General features: G+C 43.6%; 2 protein-coding genes across 2 annotated transcripts in view; one reads left to right on the plus strand and one right to left on the minus strand.

Annotated features, from left to right (window-relative positions):
- The window catches only part of igsf21b (immunoglobin superfamily, member 21b), a gene marked incomplete at both ends in the record, with an annotated part of 28,655 nt that extends 15,726 nt beyond the window's left edge, over positions 1–12,929 (plus strand). The window contains 4 exons of the mRNA XM_080015367.1: positions 11,747–11,847; positions 12,074–12,266; positions 12,346–12,384; positions 12,847–12,929. Of these exons, the coding sequence (XP_079871493.1) occupies positions 11,747–11,847; positions 12,074–12,266; positions 12,346–12,384; positions 12,847–12,929 (416 nt within the window). The remainder of the gene's footprint in view (positions 1–11,746; positions 11,848–12,073; positions 12,267–12,345; positions 12,385–12,846) is intronic.
- A 1,956-nt stretch (positions 12,930–14,885) lies between these two features.
- Positions 14,886–17,781, minus strand: part of vps13d (vacuolar protein sorting 13 homolog D) — a gene marked incomplete at its 5' end in the record, with an annotated part of 162,155 nt that continues 159,259 nt past the window's right edge. The window contains one exon of the mRNA XM_080015368.1: positions 14,886–15,496. Within this exon, the coding sequence (XP_079871494.1) occupies positions 15,365–15,496 (132 nt within the window). The 3' untranslated portion in view covers positions 14,886–15,364. The remainder of the gene's footprint in view (positions 15,497–17,781) is intronic.

Genomic DNA, 17,781 nt, shown 5'->3' on the forward strand with positions numbered 1-17,781 from the left:
ACCCAAATATCAGATTAAGTAACATCATGAGTTGGTAGGATTTCCCTGTGATCGAGTCAGAACTATTTGAACTACTCTTTTCATGTATGATTTTGATTTTGAATTTTGATTTTGATGATCTCTAAACATTTTATGCTGCTCATGTCGATGCATACTATCAGGTAAATTGGATACGCTGTTCTATAATAGTGAACACAATCACACACCTCAGCTTTGTCAATCACTCGGCTTTACGCTGAATCCGCTTTTACCACTGAAAACAACTCACCGTAAGTCTATTTCATTTCCAGCAGTACGACTGGTGCTGCTTTGTTATTACAACTGGGCTTAAAACTAAGTAAATAAGTTATGTATATAATGATAATAATGGTATGCACGCTGTAGCATGCATTACCTACTTTAAAATTTAATTTGTTAACAAGGGAACCAAAATGTAGCATTACATGGTTTATTAATCTATATAACTATCGTAAAAATGACTATCAGCGGGGTACAACCTCTTTCTTAGAGGAATTAATGAAATCCAAGTAAGCAGATTAATCGGTTCAGTACATTAATCTATCTCATAACCTAAGGAGTTAATTGTTCCGGATTCAGGGGTCTCTATTCTCTACTTGAAGCTAGATATCACAAACAATGACCTTTGAAATAAATGAAACATTTGTTTATAGCTAAAATGTTTGGCAATTAAAGGCAAAATGAAGAAACTGTAAATAAAGAAGGTAAAATAATGCAGGTAATAGAAAATCAAAAAAAACAAATAGATGAAAGCAATGGATTACTTTACTGACACTACTGGTTTGGCAGAAATGGAGGAAGTGTGCGATTTGAGGTACAATAGATGAACTAAAGGCTAAATAATGTTTCTAAGTTCTGATCTAAGGACTTCAAACACTATCTGACACCAACTCTTAATCAGAAGACGTTGCAGAGTTATTCTCTGTGTTTATTTGGTATGCATTGTCCTCAGTTGTAGCTCTGCCAATGGGAGATGTCGCGGGGTTATTCTTTGCGTTTACTTGGTATGCGTTGTCCTTGGTTGTAACTCTGCCAATGGGGGACTCCTCATTGTCGCTTTGGCACGGTCTGATGAAACTCTACACTACACTTCAGCAGGGATACCACTGGAGCGTAGTGTTGGAGGCTTGGAGAGATGCGAACAGCTGTGTTTTTCAAAATGTCCCATCTATTTTGCGGTGTCGGCTTTGACATAGCATTGCACTGCGTCTTGGTAGCACATCAAAGTCGTTGGTGTCTTAGTCCTTTGGAGCTGGACGTCAGGTAGTGACTCTTCTAACTGTTTAGAACTAACTTTTTAACAAATAAAACAATTTTTCTTCTTAGTTTAAGAAAAAATACAAAAATCGTATGATCGATAAAAACAATGGTATTACCGGTGTAGAGGTGCTGTGTCCTTTGAGGCAACCCCTGGACGTGGCGTCATATTTCTATGTCCATTTAAAAAAAATACCTGGTTCCTACTTTTATGCGTCTATTTAATTTAATATTTTACGCAAAATATTTACACACTTCCCTCCAGTACGGTCAACTCAGCAATTCGAATCATTGTATATAAACCGTGTCTACATAAACACATTTTTTTTACCCATAAATCATTTGCATATTAAGATTATTTGATAACCGGGCGATTTAGTTAATAACTCATATTGATGCAGCTTTGGTTCATAAACCCAGAGGAACAGTAGGGAAGTTATTCAGGAATGTGGATTCTAATTTACATTTACAGAAATTTTCTAACTTTCTTACAGCAAACTGACGCCCTATAGGTCACTAAGTGGTGTCACATCCCACTGTTAATCTTTCCTGTTAATCTTATCCTGTTCGACCATCTCCATCCCAGGAGATGGAGGATCCAGTTCAAGGTGGGGGCCCCCTTGGATCGGGCTTTTTGTTACAGCATATCCCACAGATTCTCGATCGGATCAGACACTAAACTCAGCCATCCACATGATTTAGAAGAAAACATCATCAGACCATGCCACCTTCTTCCATGGCTCCATGGTCCAGTTCTGATGCTCACGTGCCCATAGTAGGGGTTTTCGGCAGAGGATAGGGGTAAGCATGGGCACTCTGACGAGTCTGCGACTATGCAGCCCTATACGCAGCAAGCTGTGATGCACTGTGTGTTCTGACAGCTTTATATCTTAGCCAGCATTCATTTTATCAGCAATTTGTGCTACAATAGCTCTTCTGTGGGATCGGAGCAGACGGACTAGGCTTCGCTCCCCACCGCATCAATAAGCCTTGGACGCCCATGACCATCACTGGTTGTCGTTCCTTCGACCACTGCATACCGGGAACACCCCACAAACTAGCCGTTGTGGAAAGGCTCTGAGCCAGTCGTCAAGCCTTCACAAATTGTCCCTTTTATATATATCCCACCCTTTGACAGGTGCCATTGGAACAAGATGATACCACCTGTCAGTGGTTTTAATGTTGTGGCTGATCGGTGTATACGACAAGGCTAAATATTGAGTTCTATTCTAACCTAAAAGGTGACAACATCTCGGGTAGTAGGGTTGCGCTTGCCATCTACCTCAACGGCCTCAGGTTTACTGGGGGCATCTGCCAACGCTTGGCAATTCCTGAACAATTCCTTGTCCATATGGCAGGTGTCATCACGTGATGTTCATTGGCCACCTGGCAAGCTTCAGGATTTGTTTGTCCTGACTTCATGGACTTCTCTGGATCAGGAGTGGTGGAGTCATCCCGAACTCCTGTCAGAAACCACAGGACGTTGATCGTGTCCAACCAAATATCCAGTATTCAAGTACGCGAACGATGAGAAAGAAATCTGTCAGTTCCATAGCACCTTCAAGGTGCAGACTCCATTGGTGGTCAATGTCACCTGGGGCATGGGGACTAAGGGGAAGCGGCTAGATGTCTTCTCAAACAGAAGATTAGGAGTGCCTTGTGATTCATACAGCTCTTGGCCGAAGGCAGATTTGTCGGCCCAGAGGGCTAAGACCACATCATCAACATTGGTATCCCCAAGTTTGATGCCTTTTACCACCTGAGTGCAATACTCATTTGCCGCAGTGGAAGCAGTGAAGGCACACAACCTGGAACACAGGATATGGACTTGTTGGCTCAAAAGCTCATCTTAGGGTCATGAATCGGCAAGAGGTTGGTACCCGTGCCTGGTCCAACCTCCACTACCTGGGTTTGGTCAGGTTGAGCCTCGCATGCCACGAATTTGGACTTGAGGACATAGCATTGAGCTTCCGTGTGTTGGGGAAGAGAGATAGGCAGGCGGACCTGTGCTCAAATCTGCAACTGCTTAAAGTAAATTTGTGTCTTGCACAGTTAAGGAGGTCTTTTGTTTACCTATGCTCTCAACAGGCTTGGCATACAATAAAGGGTATTTGTATGTCATTGCATCCAAATCAGAGTTGCAAGTGGAGTTGAAATTCTCAACCTGAAATGCCACTCTTTGTATTATCATCAAGAACTGCTTGCAATAGTTAACTGGGATAAAAGGGTATGGGTTATGGGTTATGGGTTAAAAGCAGAGGAGCCATTTCACCGGCCACCATCAAGCATGTGCATGTGTGTGTGTGTGCAAGCATGTGTTGTGGAGTGTCGTGTGACAAATAAAGACTGTTTCTTCTGTTTCTTCTTCTTCTGGGATGACAAGCGCATAGCTTTATTATACAAGACCGCCACCAATTCCCCTCTTTGAAGAACGATCTAACCATGTCAACCTGGTAGTAGCAGCATCCAGGGTGTCTGGTGGAGGACCGGGGGAGAAGCAGCCACAGCAACCACCACAGGTAACCGCTGGCAGCTAGCTACTCCGCCCAGCAGCCACAGCCGGTACCATCCAGCAGCCATGCAGCCAGGTCACCCCTCCAAGCAGCCCCCGTAACAGCCAAGTCCGGCCACGCCTTCACCAGCCAGCACAGCAGCGCGAGGCCCCACGTTCTGGAAGGGAGAAATGGGCAGTCTGTCGTCGCCCTAGGGGAAGGAAGCCAATGGACCGTGGTGTTCCAGGGAACCAGGTCTCCTGGAAAGGGACCAGATAATTTTATTTTTTTATTTTTTTGACATTCTTTGGTTTGAGGTCGGGGAACCCTGTTTCAGAGTCCGGTGTTACATTCATTTAGGGTATAGGAACCCTGTGTTGGAGTCGTATTTTAGGTATTCTTTCAGACGTGTTTTCATGGGCTGCAATGTTTTATTCTGTGTAATTTAGACGTATAGGTGGCTTGGTAAATGAGTTTTAACTTCTAATGTAAAAATCAAAGCGAAAACAAACAGTTGTTAATTCATAAAGCGCACCAAGAAACACAGAGAAACAGTCATCGAGGCACAGTTTAACAGAGAGAGAGAATCAATTAAAGTCAATTGTACCCCTTTCCCACTGCGCCAAAAACACGGTAACACACGCTAACATCAGGCATTTGTCATTAGTGGGAAAGGTAACACCCAGGTTTCAGTCCTGGGTCAAATGACCCTGCAATAGACAGGTTTTTATCGGCTCCAGCTCCGAGCGGCTCTGATGTTAACACAATACCTGGGTCGACCCTGTAATTTTCAGCCCTTTACCTGCGCGATGCGACGCGCGTTGAGGTTCTGAACATTGGTCTATAAATAGACAGGAATATCCATGTATCATTATTAATTTCCTATACAATTTAGAATCCAAAATCAAAATCTGAAGTTAGAGTTACTTTTTTCCCCGTATGCGAGAACCATGAAATGTTTTGAGTGTGTGGGACTGCTCAGAGGGGACCACAGCAAAAAAAACCCACACTCCCCACTGGGCTCCGAGTCATTCCGGCACTGCCCCAAGCCGGTCTCCGAACTGGAGGAGCGTCTCCACTCCCCGCCACCGAAGGACCGGTGCACGCACCGCGCAGCGGGCACTGCTGGTGCGGACATGGCTACTCCATGCTGTTTCTACTGTAATGTTGGGTCGTTCATGAACGATCCGGCTCTTATGTAGGAACGAAGGGAACCAAGTCTTGCTGGGGTGATTTTTTTCTTCAAGTTTTCCAGTTTTATGTCATTGTTTGTTTAAGTCGCTGCTGTCTCCTCTGCTGGGTTTTTACCCAATCACACTGGAAGGATGACACGCCCCTTTCCGGTGTGTTTGTGATGTCGAATGTGACACACCAACTTTTGGGAAAAAATGGTAATGTAAGCTCTCCTGTGAATCGAGATAAAATATTTGATGACTTCCAACTTGTGTAGTACTACATGAAGAAAAAATTATGAACAAATCCTAAACAAAAATTTGATTGATGAAATGATGCATCAAAACGACAAAGAAATATAATATATAATGCAAGATTATTATATTTGATCAATTACATAATCATAAAAGTATATAATCTTCAAAAAAGTAATTTAGAGTATTACAAGTTGTGAATCCTAAAATGGTAAGAGATCTGGATTATAAAAATCATCAAAAGATTCTCCGTAATTTAATTTTATAAAGTTATTTTTTTATGAATATCAAAATAGTCAAAGAAATTCCGATTATTAAAGTAATCACTCAGAACTACTCAAAAAACCTTCATTATTATTCTGATTATAAATCACAAGTAATAAAATAAATTTGGATTATATCTTATCAATTCCAAAAGAATAAAGGGAATTGGGTTTGAAGCGATATCAAAGCTATGAAACACACAAGGGTATAAAGTATGTGTAGAATCTTCAGCAAAATTAGCACTAAAAGTAAATTAGACTGGGTAGTCTGTGGTGGTTAATTACATTTACATTTTACATTTAGTCATTTAGCAAACGCTTTTATCCAAAGCGACTTACAAGGGAGAAAAACATTCAAGCTACATTGCGACAGAGATTAGTGTAACAACAACATTAGTGTAACAATAAATACTGCAAGGTGGTGCTAAGTAATTGTAGGTTAGGACAGGAGGTACTCACTGAAGAGCTGGGTCTTCAAGTGCTTCTTAAAGACAGAGAGGGAGGTCCCCGCTCTGGTCATTTTTGGCAGCTCATTCCACCAACGTGGAACTACAAATGAGAATAGCCTGGATTGCCGTGGCTGTATGGCCAGCAGAGCCAGGCGACGCTCATTTGACGAGCGCAGCATCCGGGGGGCAACATGTGCTCTTACAAGAGCATTTAAGTAGGCGGGAGCATTCCCAGCAATCACTCTGTAGGCCAGCATTAGAGACTTGAACTTGATGTGGGCGGCTACTGGTAACCAGTGGAGCTCGATGAGCAGCGGAGTGACATGTGCCCTCTTTGGCTGGTTGAACACTAATCGCGCCGCCGCATTCTGTATCATCTGTAGTGGCTTCACCGCACAGGCCGGCAAGCCTGTTAAGAGGGCGTTGCAGTAGTCGAGACGGGACATCACCAAGGTTTGTACCAGCAGTTGAGTGGCATATTGGGTCAGGTACGGCCTGACTTTTCGGATGTTGAGTAGTGCGAAGCGGCAGGACCGGGAGACGGCGGCAACATGGTCCGAGAATGTCAGTTGGTCATCAATAATGACGCCAAGATTCCTTGCAGCCTTGGTAGGAACAAGAGATAGAGAGTCGATTTTAATATCAATGTTGTGATAAATACCTTGTTTGGCCGGGAAGACCAGCAGTTCCGTTTTCGCCAGATTTAGTTGAAGATGATAATCCTTCATCTATGTGGATGTCAGCGAGACAATCCGAGATCCGCGTCGAGACAGTAGGGTCGTCGGGCGGGAAGGACAGATAGAGTTGAGTATCATCCGCATAGCAGTGATATGAAAAGCCATGTGAGCGGATGATCGGGCCCAGTGAGGTGGTGTATATGGCAAAGAGGAGGGGTCCTAGCACCGAGCCTTGGGGCACCCCTGTGGTGAGGTGGTGAGGCACAGACAGCTGGCCTCGCCATGTCACACTGAACGAGCGCCCAGTAAGGTAAGATTCGAACCAGGAAAGTGCACTGCCTGTTATGCCCATGCTTGAGAGTATGGACAGGAGTATGCAATGATTGACAGTGTCAAAAGCAGCTGATAAGTCTAGCAGAATGAGGACCGAGGATTTGGCAGCAGCTCTAGCAGTTTTTAAGGCCTCTGTCACAGACAACAGGGATGTTTCGGTGGAGTGACCACTTTTGAAGCCAGATTGAAGTGTATCGAGAAGGTTGTTTCTTGACAAGTATTCTGTAACCTGTCTAGAGACTGCCCTCTCTAAGGTTTTGGAAAGGAATGGGAGGAGAGAGACCGGCCGATAGTTTTCTACTTGATTGGGATCGAGTGAGGGTTTTTTGAGCAGTGGTGCGACCCGAGTCGCTTTGAAAGCGGAAGGGAAAGTGCCGGAAGTTAGGGAAGAATTAATCACATGTGTGATTGCCGGGGTGATAGTCGGTGATATGGCTTGAAGGAGGTTAGATGGGATCGGATCTAGCGGACAGGTAGTAGGACGGCTACATGTTAGTAGTTTAGATACCTCACTTTCAGCGAGGGGGGTGAAACCAGGGAACGATGAGCCTAGGGTTGGAGAAGACAGGTTGTGAGTAAGTTGTTTAGTGAATTGGCTGCTGATGGCTGCCACTTTGTTAGTAAAAAAGGAGGCAAGGCAGTCAGCAGTGAGGTTAGTAGCTGGGGGAGGTGGTGGAGGGTAAAGCAGAGACTTGAAGGTGGCGAATAACTTACGTGTGTCTGTGGCACCGTTGATCCTATCGTTGAAGAAGGCCTTCTTGGCAGCAGTGATGCTGGAAGAGAAGGAGGACAGCAGTGTCTGGTAGCTTGCAAGATCCTCAATTGTTTTGGATTTGTGCCATTTCCTCTCGGCTGCTCTGAGGTCAGTGCGCGTTGTCCGGAGGGTGTCAGTCAGCCAAGGGTGCGACTGGGTTGAACGAGCAGGTCTGGTGGATAGTGGACACAGGATATCCAGACATGAGCTCAAGGTGGAGCAGAGGGAGTCAGTGGCATCATTAACCTGCAGAGAGGAGAAAGTGCAGTGGGGTGGAAGAGAAGAGGAGAGCACAGAGGAGAAGTGGGTGGGAGACAAGTTGCGGAGATTGCTGCGGATAGTAACCATGGGTGGGGAGGTGGGGGGTTGTTTTGGTAGCTGGACATTGAAGTGGATGAAGAAGTGGTCAGAGAGATGAAGAGGAGTGACCCTTAGGTTGTCTGTGGTGCAGCTCCGAGCAAGAATGAGATCAAGCTCTTTGCCAGCCTTGTGAGTCGGTGGAGTCGGGACCTGTCTTAGGTCGAACGAGCGAACCAAAGTCAGGAAGTCAGCCGAGCTCGCACTGTCCAAGTGGATGTTCATGTCTCCGAGGACGAGCATGGGACACTCATGCTCAGGAATTGATGACAGCAGGGTGTCAAGCTCATGTAGGAAGTCACCTAGTTGTCCTGGAGGACGGTAGATGACGACCACATAGGCTTTCACCGGAGCAGTCACCAAGACGGCGTGATATTCAAAGGAGGTAAAGTTGTTTAAAGGCAGCAGTGGATTAAATTTCCATGTGTTGGAAATTAGCAGGCCAGTCCCACCACCACGGCCAGATGGTCTGGATGTGTGGGAGAATGTGTAGTTAATATGAAAATTAATTCAATATTCTGTGTAAATTGCATCATTCACTAGTTTCAAATGTATTGGTATAACAGCACTCAGTTATTATACTCAACGCAACAAGACGGAAAAAAAAAACTGTGTACCAGTCAAACTCAGTTAACAAAATCACTCATGGGAGGGCGCTGTGGCTTATCCATTTTCGAGCAATTCAGGAGTCTTGATTCTCTACTTGATGCTAGATATTACAAACAACCACCTTGGAAATAAATAAAACATTTTTTTATAGCTAAAATGTTAGGCAATAAAATGCCAATTAAAGAAATTGTAAATAATGAATTTGGGTAATAGAAAATTAAAAAAACAAACAGATGAAAGGAATGGATTCCTTGACTGATTCTCATCACTGGTTTGGCAGAAATGAAGGAAGTGTGTGACTTGAGGTAGAGTATATGAATGAAAGGCTAAATAAAGTTTCTAAGTTCTGATCTAAGGCCTTTAAACAGTATCCGACACCAACTCTTTATCAGAAGACACTGCAGAGTTATTCTCTGTGTTTACTTGGTACACATTGCTCTTGGTTGTTAAAATAGTTTGTTCCTACTTTAATGCAAGTATTTAATTTGATATTTTACGCAGAACATTCACACACTTCCCTCCAGTACAGTCAGCTCAGCGATTCAAAATATCATACATAAACCTTGATCAAACACTTGATTTGAGTAAAATATGAACACACAATGTATAGGGGCAGGAGAAGAACTTCTTATCTTCCGCAGCTGGAGTGTAGTAGTTTACATGACAAAGATACACATTAATCCTTAATCCTTACTAATTAATTAACTTAATCCTTAATAATCCATTTTCGTAATTTAGCATCGTATTGCGATATGACTTTTACCCATTTAAATAAAAACATTTTGAAATTACGATTACTTTGAATACTGGATGATTTAGTTAATGACTCATATTAATACAGCTTTAGTTCTTAAACCCAGAGAAACTGTAGGGAAGTTACTCAGGAATGTGGATTCTAATTTATGACCTGATGTGTTAAGTTTCATAATTCAGTGTTACACCACATCTTGCCCGTCACACTCCTGCTCTGGCGTGCTTCACGTCTGTCCTGCAATTTTCCCATATAAGCACATAACACATACACACCCACACAAATCTCATGCCAAGCACCACAGGAGGAGCAGGAAGGGTGCGAGTGATTCGAGTTTGACATGCTTAGAGGATTCGCACCCCCAACCTGCAATTTTAACTGCATTTACCAACAGCACATTGAGCACTGGGATTTTCAGGGTGCGGTGCGCTGGTGGGTTGGTGTGGGGGTGTGGTTGGCTGGGGGTTTGGGTCATGGCGGCTTGCGCCTGGTGCCAGGTGGTTTCTGGTCTGCTGCGACCCGCCGGCACTGCGGGGAGTGTTTTTGGGTGCCTTCTAGGGCACCCTGGAGGCTGCTCGCTGTCGTAGGTGTGGAACGCGACTGTCGGCCTTGCTCCTGCTGCGTGGCTTCTCTGCAGCATGTGCCCCGGGTGCTGGGGGTGGTGGAGGGCCCACATATCTGGCTGACATCAGGAGGGCCTGTGCTGAGCATTACATTACATTACATTGATCAGACGCTTTTATCCAAAGCGACTTACAATTGTTCAAACACCGACGGACGCAGCCATCAGGAGCAATTAGGGGTTAAGTGTCTTGCTCAAGGACACTACAGCATGCTAGCAGAAGGAGCCTGGGATCGAACCAGCAACCTTTGGATCACTAGACCACCACCTCTACTTCCTGAGCTACCATCCCCTGAGCGAACTCGGCTTCGTGGATGGGCGCTGGCCGGGGCATTGGGCGGCTCTGGCGGGGTGTCAGTCTGTCTGCGCTGGATCTGGGTAGTGTTATTCGAGATGTTTTTACATTGCAGCTCTCAAGCAAATATGCAGATCCCCACTAAAGAGCCTTGTGTGTTTTGGAGGCTTAGCAGCAACAAAGCAGATTTCTTACTAGAGTCCGACCGATGACAGATTTTTGGGTCCGATGCCAATCCTGATTTTGGAGAGTCCTAGCCTGCTGATTAACGATGTTTTTACCAATATTTTGTCAACAAGTGCAAAATTTTCAAATGAATTTGAAAAACTTAGATTTTATTAAAGTTTCTTTGAGAAAATTTAACTTATAAGAAAACAAATAAATAAATAAACACAAACTTTTTGATAGATTAAAAAAAGGTAAAAGATTTTTTTCTGAGTTCCAGCGATCACTTCCGAAACAAATTTGTTTTCAGAGTTTCCCATGAACGCAGCAATGCTTCCCGTTTCATGGCTACCCATGTCCGTGTCTAAACACGTGTGTTAACATTAAAACATGGATGGATTTCTAATGCCTAGTCGGATTTCTTAGCTTATTTTGGTGAGTAACTTAAAAGTAGTCTAAAACAGACCAGTACAGGATACATAGTCAATGTTATTTTCTTTTTGTTTATTATACTCATCAAAAAGAACAGGACACATCGGCTGCATAACTGCTAATCCTGATGTGCCTAAGAAAAGTCAAATAATGGCCAATATTTTGGCCAAAGCCCTATAAAGTACTCGCTCCAGTTCTCACCACTCTTCTTATTGTGAAAGATAAGAGTTCAGTCCGCGGACCTGGAGTGTCTCCGAGGAGCTTAACTGAATTCAGAATCACAAGCACCAGGGCTGTCTTGCTACAATGTTAACGCTGGATGTCACCATATCCATGATTATTAAATCTATTTTAATATTAATGAGCTGTGTGTATTTCCTTTAACACTATGTAAAGTAAGTTTTAACATTCTTTTTTCCCCTCTTTTTTTTAACTCCTCATTCATCAAAATGGTGAATATGTGGATCACCAAGCTCTCCTGTTTTTGACAAAATATTTAGTGATACAAAATCTACACACATGCACTACCAAGACCCGTCAGTCAGGGAGGGTCCGACAGTTTGGTTGTTTTTCGGAATGAGTGTAAATCCGGCCAAAATACAAGATCAACTTCAACTATTCGCATATCAATGTGGTCTTTCTGATTCTGTCTGGTTTATTTGAAAGATGATCTTTCATGATGATTTGTTTATTCAGCTTGAGTCACTGGCTAGTATGGCTAGTATACAGCTAGAATCACAAATTGAACAAGATAATCATGTGAATATTCAAGCAACGTTTCAATTTGAACTGCAGCCTAACATATTTATTTTTGGTATTTTTCTTTTATTTTTTGTTTTACTTAGCTGCACCACAAGGTCCTAAACTCACAATGAGCCCCAGTAAAGCCAAGGTTGGAGACACCGTACGCATCACAGTTCAGGGCTTTCAGCTGGGATTGTCAGCGGTGAGTCAATGTTATATATAAATATCAGGGGGAAAAATACATGCATGCAAATACCTTGTACAGATCAGCACAGAATTGTTTATCAATGCAGCAACATATTTATTTAAACAAATGATACAAACGCAACCTTTTAGGGCAATGTGAAAGCAAAAAAATTGGACTATGGGGGACAAGACAATGGGCAAAGGTGATTGGTAATGTAATAACTCTTTTTGAGCGTGTGCAGAATGAGGTGTTCCCCGAGCCGCTGTTTACCTGGACGAAGGTGGGCGGACGCCTGCTGGATGGCAGAGAGGAGCAGGATGGGAGAGAGCTGGTTCTGGAAAGGGTCCCGGCTGAACTCAACGGCTCAATGTTTCGCTGTACAGCCCAAAATCCTCTGGGCTCCACAGACACCCACACACGACTTATTGTGTTCGGTGAGTTTGTCCGAGATACGGCTCGATTTATTCTCTGTGCTGAAACTAGATCATAATTTTACATTTTTACTTTTCACAGAAAACCCAAGGCTCAAGAAAGGGAGGCAGCATTTCATCGGTAAGAAATATTTTCATTTGTCACCCCAAGCAGTCCTGAGGCAGGCATGTTTCTTCATGAAACATGAGTGCAAATCAGAATAATACGCCCATTAATGGAATCTTTCCACAAACATATTGCCGTTTGTCTTGTTTTTACATCTGGATATGTATTTTTGGTTCAATCGAAGTGTCAAGAAGGTATTCTAACGATGTGGTTTCTACTTCGAATGTCTTAGTCTTTCAGAAAAACAGATTACAGAAAAGTGCCAAAGCTCATGTTAGAGAAAGTGTGTTTGCATTACAGAAGTAAGCTAGCGATATCCATATTTATTAATCTTGGTCCCAGAAAGCAGGGAACTCCAGCCTCTTTTCTCGGAAAAAAAGCAAGAACAAATACACTAAGATTTAAGTTTTGTAAATGACGGCTCAATTTCTGTTCCATTCTGATCCCCCATAAACATGCGTAATTCTTTCTGTCCAGCCAGAGACAAATCGTGCGCCGACAAGTTTCCTGGCCCGGCCTTCATGCTGCTGCTTCTGACCTTCGTAGCAGAACTCACATGACCTCTGCACATGAAGCTTTTCTTAACTAGTTTTGCTGCTCATCCCGAAAACCTCCCTCATGGAACCCGAAGGGGGGTGTGTGTGTGTGTCTGTGTGTGTATATATATATACATACATACACATATATATATATATATATATATATATACACACACACACACATATATATATACATATACATACATATACATATATATATACATAGAGAGAGAGAGAGAGAGAGAGAGAGAGATTAATTTATCCCTTTGCAGAATCAGGGCGGAGGGTGGTATCAGAAGGTAGAATGTGGGATTTTGATCTTGGAAAACCAGCCAAGTCCAGCCCAGGTCCAAGAGATGATAAGTTTTGTTTGTCTGGGTTAGGGTTAGTGGCCAATTGAACTAAATAATGGCGGAAGTTTTTCCACAATGGCCCTTATCATTTCAATAGCGAAATAATGAAAATTTACAGAATGTCATCAAAAAAAAATTCAGGTTTTGGTTAGTACTTAAGGCCGGATGAGTACATGGAAGAATTGTGCTTTCAGAAAATGATGGAAGAAATTGGCTGCATGTTGTACGTACTGAAGAAGAGGGTATTCATATTAGAGACTAGAAATATATATATAAAAAAAGTCAGCCCTCAAAGAGACACAAGTCCAAATATTCAGTCAGTTATGTTGAAAAAAAAAATAGTTAAAACTCTAAATGAATGGGCATGTTGAGAACATACCAACATGGATGCCCTCCTTGCCCCAGTCATGTTTTGCTGCAGTACAATTACAAATAGTGCAGCACTCCCTAATTTATACTGTATGTAAGCTTTCGACTAAAATGCATTGGATTCTCCTGCCACACACACACACACACTTTAAGCACATCCGACTAGGGGTGTGGCTACCTTATGGGTGTTGTTAGGAGGGGTTTCTGTCGAGGAGCCGTGCGGTGCTGCTTCTTGGGCTACTCCACACACGTTCCCCAGATTCTAGTCTTGACATGACGACGTCAGCACTCGCCCAGGCTGTTTTGACAGTGGCCAGGTGTCAGCCAGTGTGCAGAGTTACGCCATGTGGTTGAGAGTGGTTACGGTCAGGTAATAAAAGCTCAGCTGTATGCGGAAACCCCACCAACAAGCATGGTGGTGGGTCTGTGGTGGGGGGGTTGGTAATGTCATTTAACTCTGCACCCTATGAATGGGTTCTTATATACTGAAATTGGGGTTTGAGGTCACATCTGCCAGTTGGTCCTTGGAAGGACTACCCGGACCCGGGGGTCTATGTCTCTGCCTCTAGGGGCTTGCATAGAACACATCAGTTCTGATCTCGCGGTCAGTGAGGGTGGTGCGTATACAATATGCATAGTAAGACCTCGAGTCCAAAATGAAGTAAAATGTTTTGGTTGTGCTCCAACCCTGGTTTTAAGAATGAAGAACGAGAGTTCTTACCTTTGGCCTTACTGACCAGGTCGTTCAAGAGTTGAATAATATGTCATGAGGAAGTATGATGGGCCCACCCCCCAGTATATATACTGGGGGGTGGGCCATATGATGGGTGTCCGAGTGGCCCAATCACAGCCTGTCAGGGCCAAGTTGAGACTTGGTTGGTTTAAAGGTTTCAGCTTTATTCAGTGGAGCTGTCTGGAGACAGCTTAAGGCATAGTAAGAACTCTCGTTCTTCATTCGTAAAACCAGGGTTGTAGCACAACCCAAACGTTCCCTTGCTGCCTAATATATCCCACCCCTCGATAGGTACCACTGGAGTGAGATGCTCAAGTTATTCACTTCACCTGTCAGTGGTTTTTAATGTTGTGGCTGATCGCTGTGTGTGTGTGTGTGTGTGTGTGTGTGTGTGTGTGTGTGTGTACATGTACACACACCTCCAAATCCAAACTTATCTCAGTGCAAGTTTCCCTAAACAGACCGGGAAAAAAACAACAAAAACAGCTAGTTTCTTGTTCAGAAAATAGAGTTTTAAAGGCAATTTGTTAGTGATTCACAACACAGTAGCTTTCACTTTAGCTTTCACATTTGATATGTACACAGATTTATGTCATTATTGCGTAGCTTTATGTACATTTAGTTCTGTTCACAAACACTTCTAATATGTTGTGTGCGGTCATATAAACATGTTCAGAAAAGTAAAATCTCATTTTACTTGTTTTTTTTTATAGATACCGTCAAATAACGCTTTGTATAATACTTGTGTATTGTATATGTGAGTTTGTGCGGCTCAAAATGTGAGACATTTTCCCTACATGATAAAGCTTCATCACCATTCCAACACCCTCGCCCCCGCTTCCCTTTTACTGAGCAGAATTAGCTATTGCATCTTCACAAGTACACACACACACCAAATTATATTACAAAACATAAGGTCTTTAACAAAAGTTGTGAGATATTTGAATATTAAATCCTTGTGGTTGGAAATCTTTCCTATTTTCCATTGCCCGTCGGCTCAATTAGGAATCCAGCAGCAAACAGTCTTCATTGTTGTTTGGGGGCAGCATGAGCTGCTGCTCGTAGTACAAGCTCTTCGCGTAGTTGATTTCTTGGGAGATTTTAACTGCGAGACTCTCACTCTTCACATGGACCTGTCAAAAAAATAGAAAAATACAGAATATGCAAAATAAAGAATGCACCTGAGAAAAAAAAAAGATAATTGGTGGGTGACACACAAAGGCCCCATATAAACAAACAACTTCACACATGTTTTCCTTTGTTTAAGGAGAGTACCTCTGGCAGTGGCATCATATACCCATCAGCCACAACATTAAAATGCCCTGCCTAATACAGTTTTTACACCAAAATAAGCGGGTTTAGACCCGCCAATTTTAGGCGATTGATGCCTTTCCACTTGCCAGGAGAAAAAACCGTTTCTTTCTCGTGTGTCACATTCAACGTCAAGAACACATCAGAAAAGGGATTTGTCATGGTGCCAGTGTGATTGGGAATAAATCAGTAACTTAAACAAACAACGACATTAAACTGTAAAACATGGGGGGGGGGGGAGTTTTTGAGCTGTGCCAAAGAATCTTATCGTTCGTGAACGACCCAACACTACAGTCAAAGCGATTCCGGTGCGCGCATTTCTCCGCTGTGCTCGGGTGCGACCCCATCACTCACAACATTTTATGGTCCCCCATGCGGGAAAAAAGTCATTAACTTCTGATTTTGGATATGAAATGATCGAATGATACACGGATATTCCTGTTAATTAACGCGCCAACGTCCGGAACTTCAATGCACATTGGCATTAATCAAGTATAGGGCGAAAAATAGCAGGTCGATCAGGTTTCCTGTTTACATCATAGCCAATTGGAGCTGGAGCCGATAGAAGCTTCAATTGTAGGGTCATTTGACCTGGGACTGAAACCAGGTTTTACTTTTCCAGCTAATGACAAATGGCTAATGTTAGCGGGTGTTACCGGGTTATTGGTGCAGTGGGAAAGAGGTATAATATTGCATAGGTCTTCCTCCTGCCGCCACAACAGCTCTGACCTGTTGAGGCATGGACTCCACAACACCTCTGAAGGTGTCCTGTGGTATCTGGCAGCAAGACATTAGCAGTAGATCCTGTAAGTTGCCACCATGGGGCCACCATGGATCGGGCTTGTTGTTCCAGCACAACTCACAGATGTGCAGATCAGATTGAGATCTGGGGAATTTGAAGACAAGTCAAAACCTTGAAGTCATATTCCATTCCTGAACATTTTTTGTAGTGTGGCAGGGCGCATTATCCTGCTGAAAGAGGCCACTGCCATGAGGAAATACCGTTGCCATGAAGGGGTGTACTTGGCCTGCAACAATGTTTACGTAGGTGGTATGTGTCAGTAATATCCACATGAATGCCAGGACTCAAGCTTTCCAGGCAGAACATTGGCCAGAGCGTCACACTGCCTCCTCCGGCTTGACTTCTTCGCATAGTGCATCCTGATGCCATCTCTTCCCAAGGTAAACAACGCACATGCACCATCCACATGATGTAAGAGAGGATGGTAGCTCAGGAGGTAGAGCTGGCCGTCTAGTAATCTAAAGGTCGCTCCTGCTAGCATGCTGTAGTGTCCTTGAGCAAGACACTTAGCCCCCAATTGCTCCTGATGGCTGCGTCCATCGGTGTTTGGTTTGAATTGTTTGGATTGGTGGTAAGTCGCTTTGGATAAAGGCGTCTGCTGAATGTCATGAATGACACCTTTCTATCATAGCCAGCATTAACTTTTTCGGCATTTTGTGCAACAGAAGCTCTTCTGTGGACCAGATGGGCTAGTCTTCGCTCCCTACATGCTCATCACATCAATGAGCACCCATGACCCTGTCGCCAGTTGTCCTTCTTTGGACATCTTTCGGTAGGTACTAACCAATGCATACCGGAAACACCCAATAAGACCTTTTGGAGATGCTCTGACCCAGTCGTCTAGCCATTACAATTTGGCCCTTGTCAAAGCCGCTCAGATCCTTCCGCTTGCCCATTTTTCCAGCTTCCAACACATCAACTTCAAGATGACCCATGTTATTCACTTCACCGGTCAGTGGTTTTAATGTTGTGGCTGATTGGTGTAAGTCTCCATAAACCTGCTCCAAATGGTTTAGTTGACTAGTAAGCTGCAACAAATGGTAAATGGACTGCATATAGGGCTTTACAGTACATACCTCACATTCACTCACACACACACATTCATACATGATGTGGCAGCCGTGCAAGGCACATACCTTCTCAACGAGAGCAGTTAGGGGTTTAGTGCCATGCTACCAGGAGGAGCCAGGGATTGAACCAGGAACCCTCTGATTACTGGACGAGGTTCTACCTCTGGCTCTGCTCTACTTTCTGAGCCACCATCGACCCGACGGTGCCAGCGTGAGTATTTCACTGAGGTTATCA

Source organism: Zeus faber (assembly GCF_960531495.2).
Source record: "Zeus faber genome assembly, chromosome: 15".
In the NCBI taxonomy this organism is placed as follows: domain Eukaryota; kingdom Metazoa; phylum Chordata; class Actinopteri; order Zeiformes; family Zeidae; genus Zeus; species Zeus faber.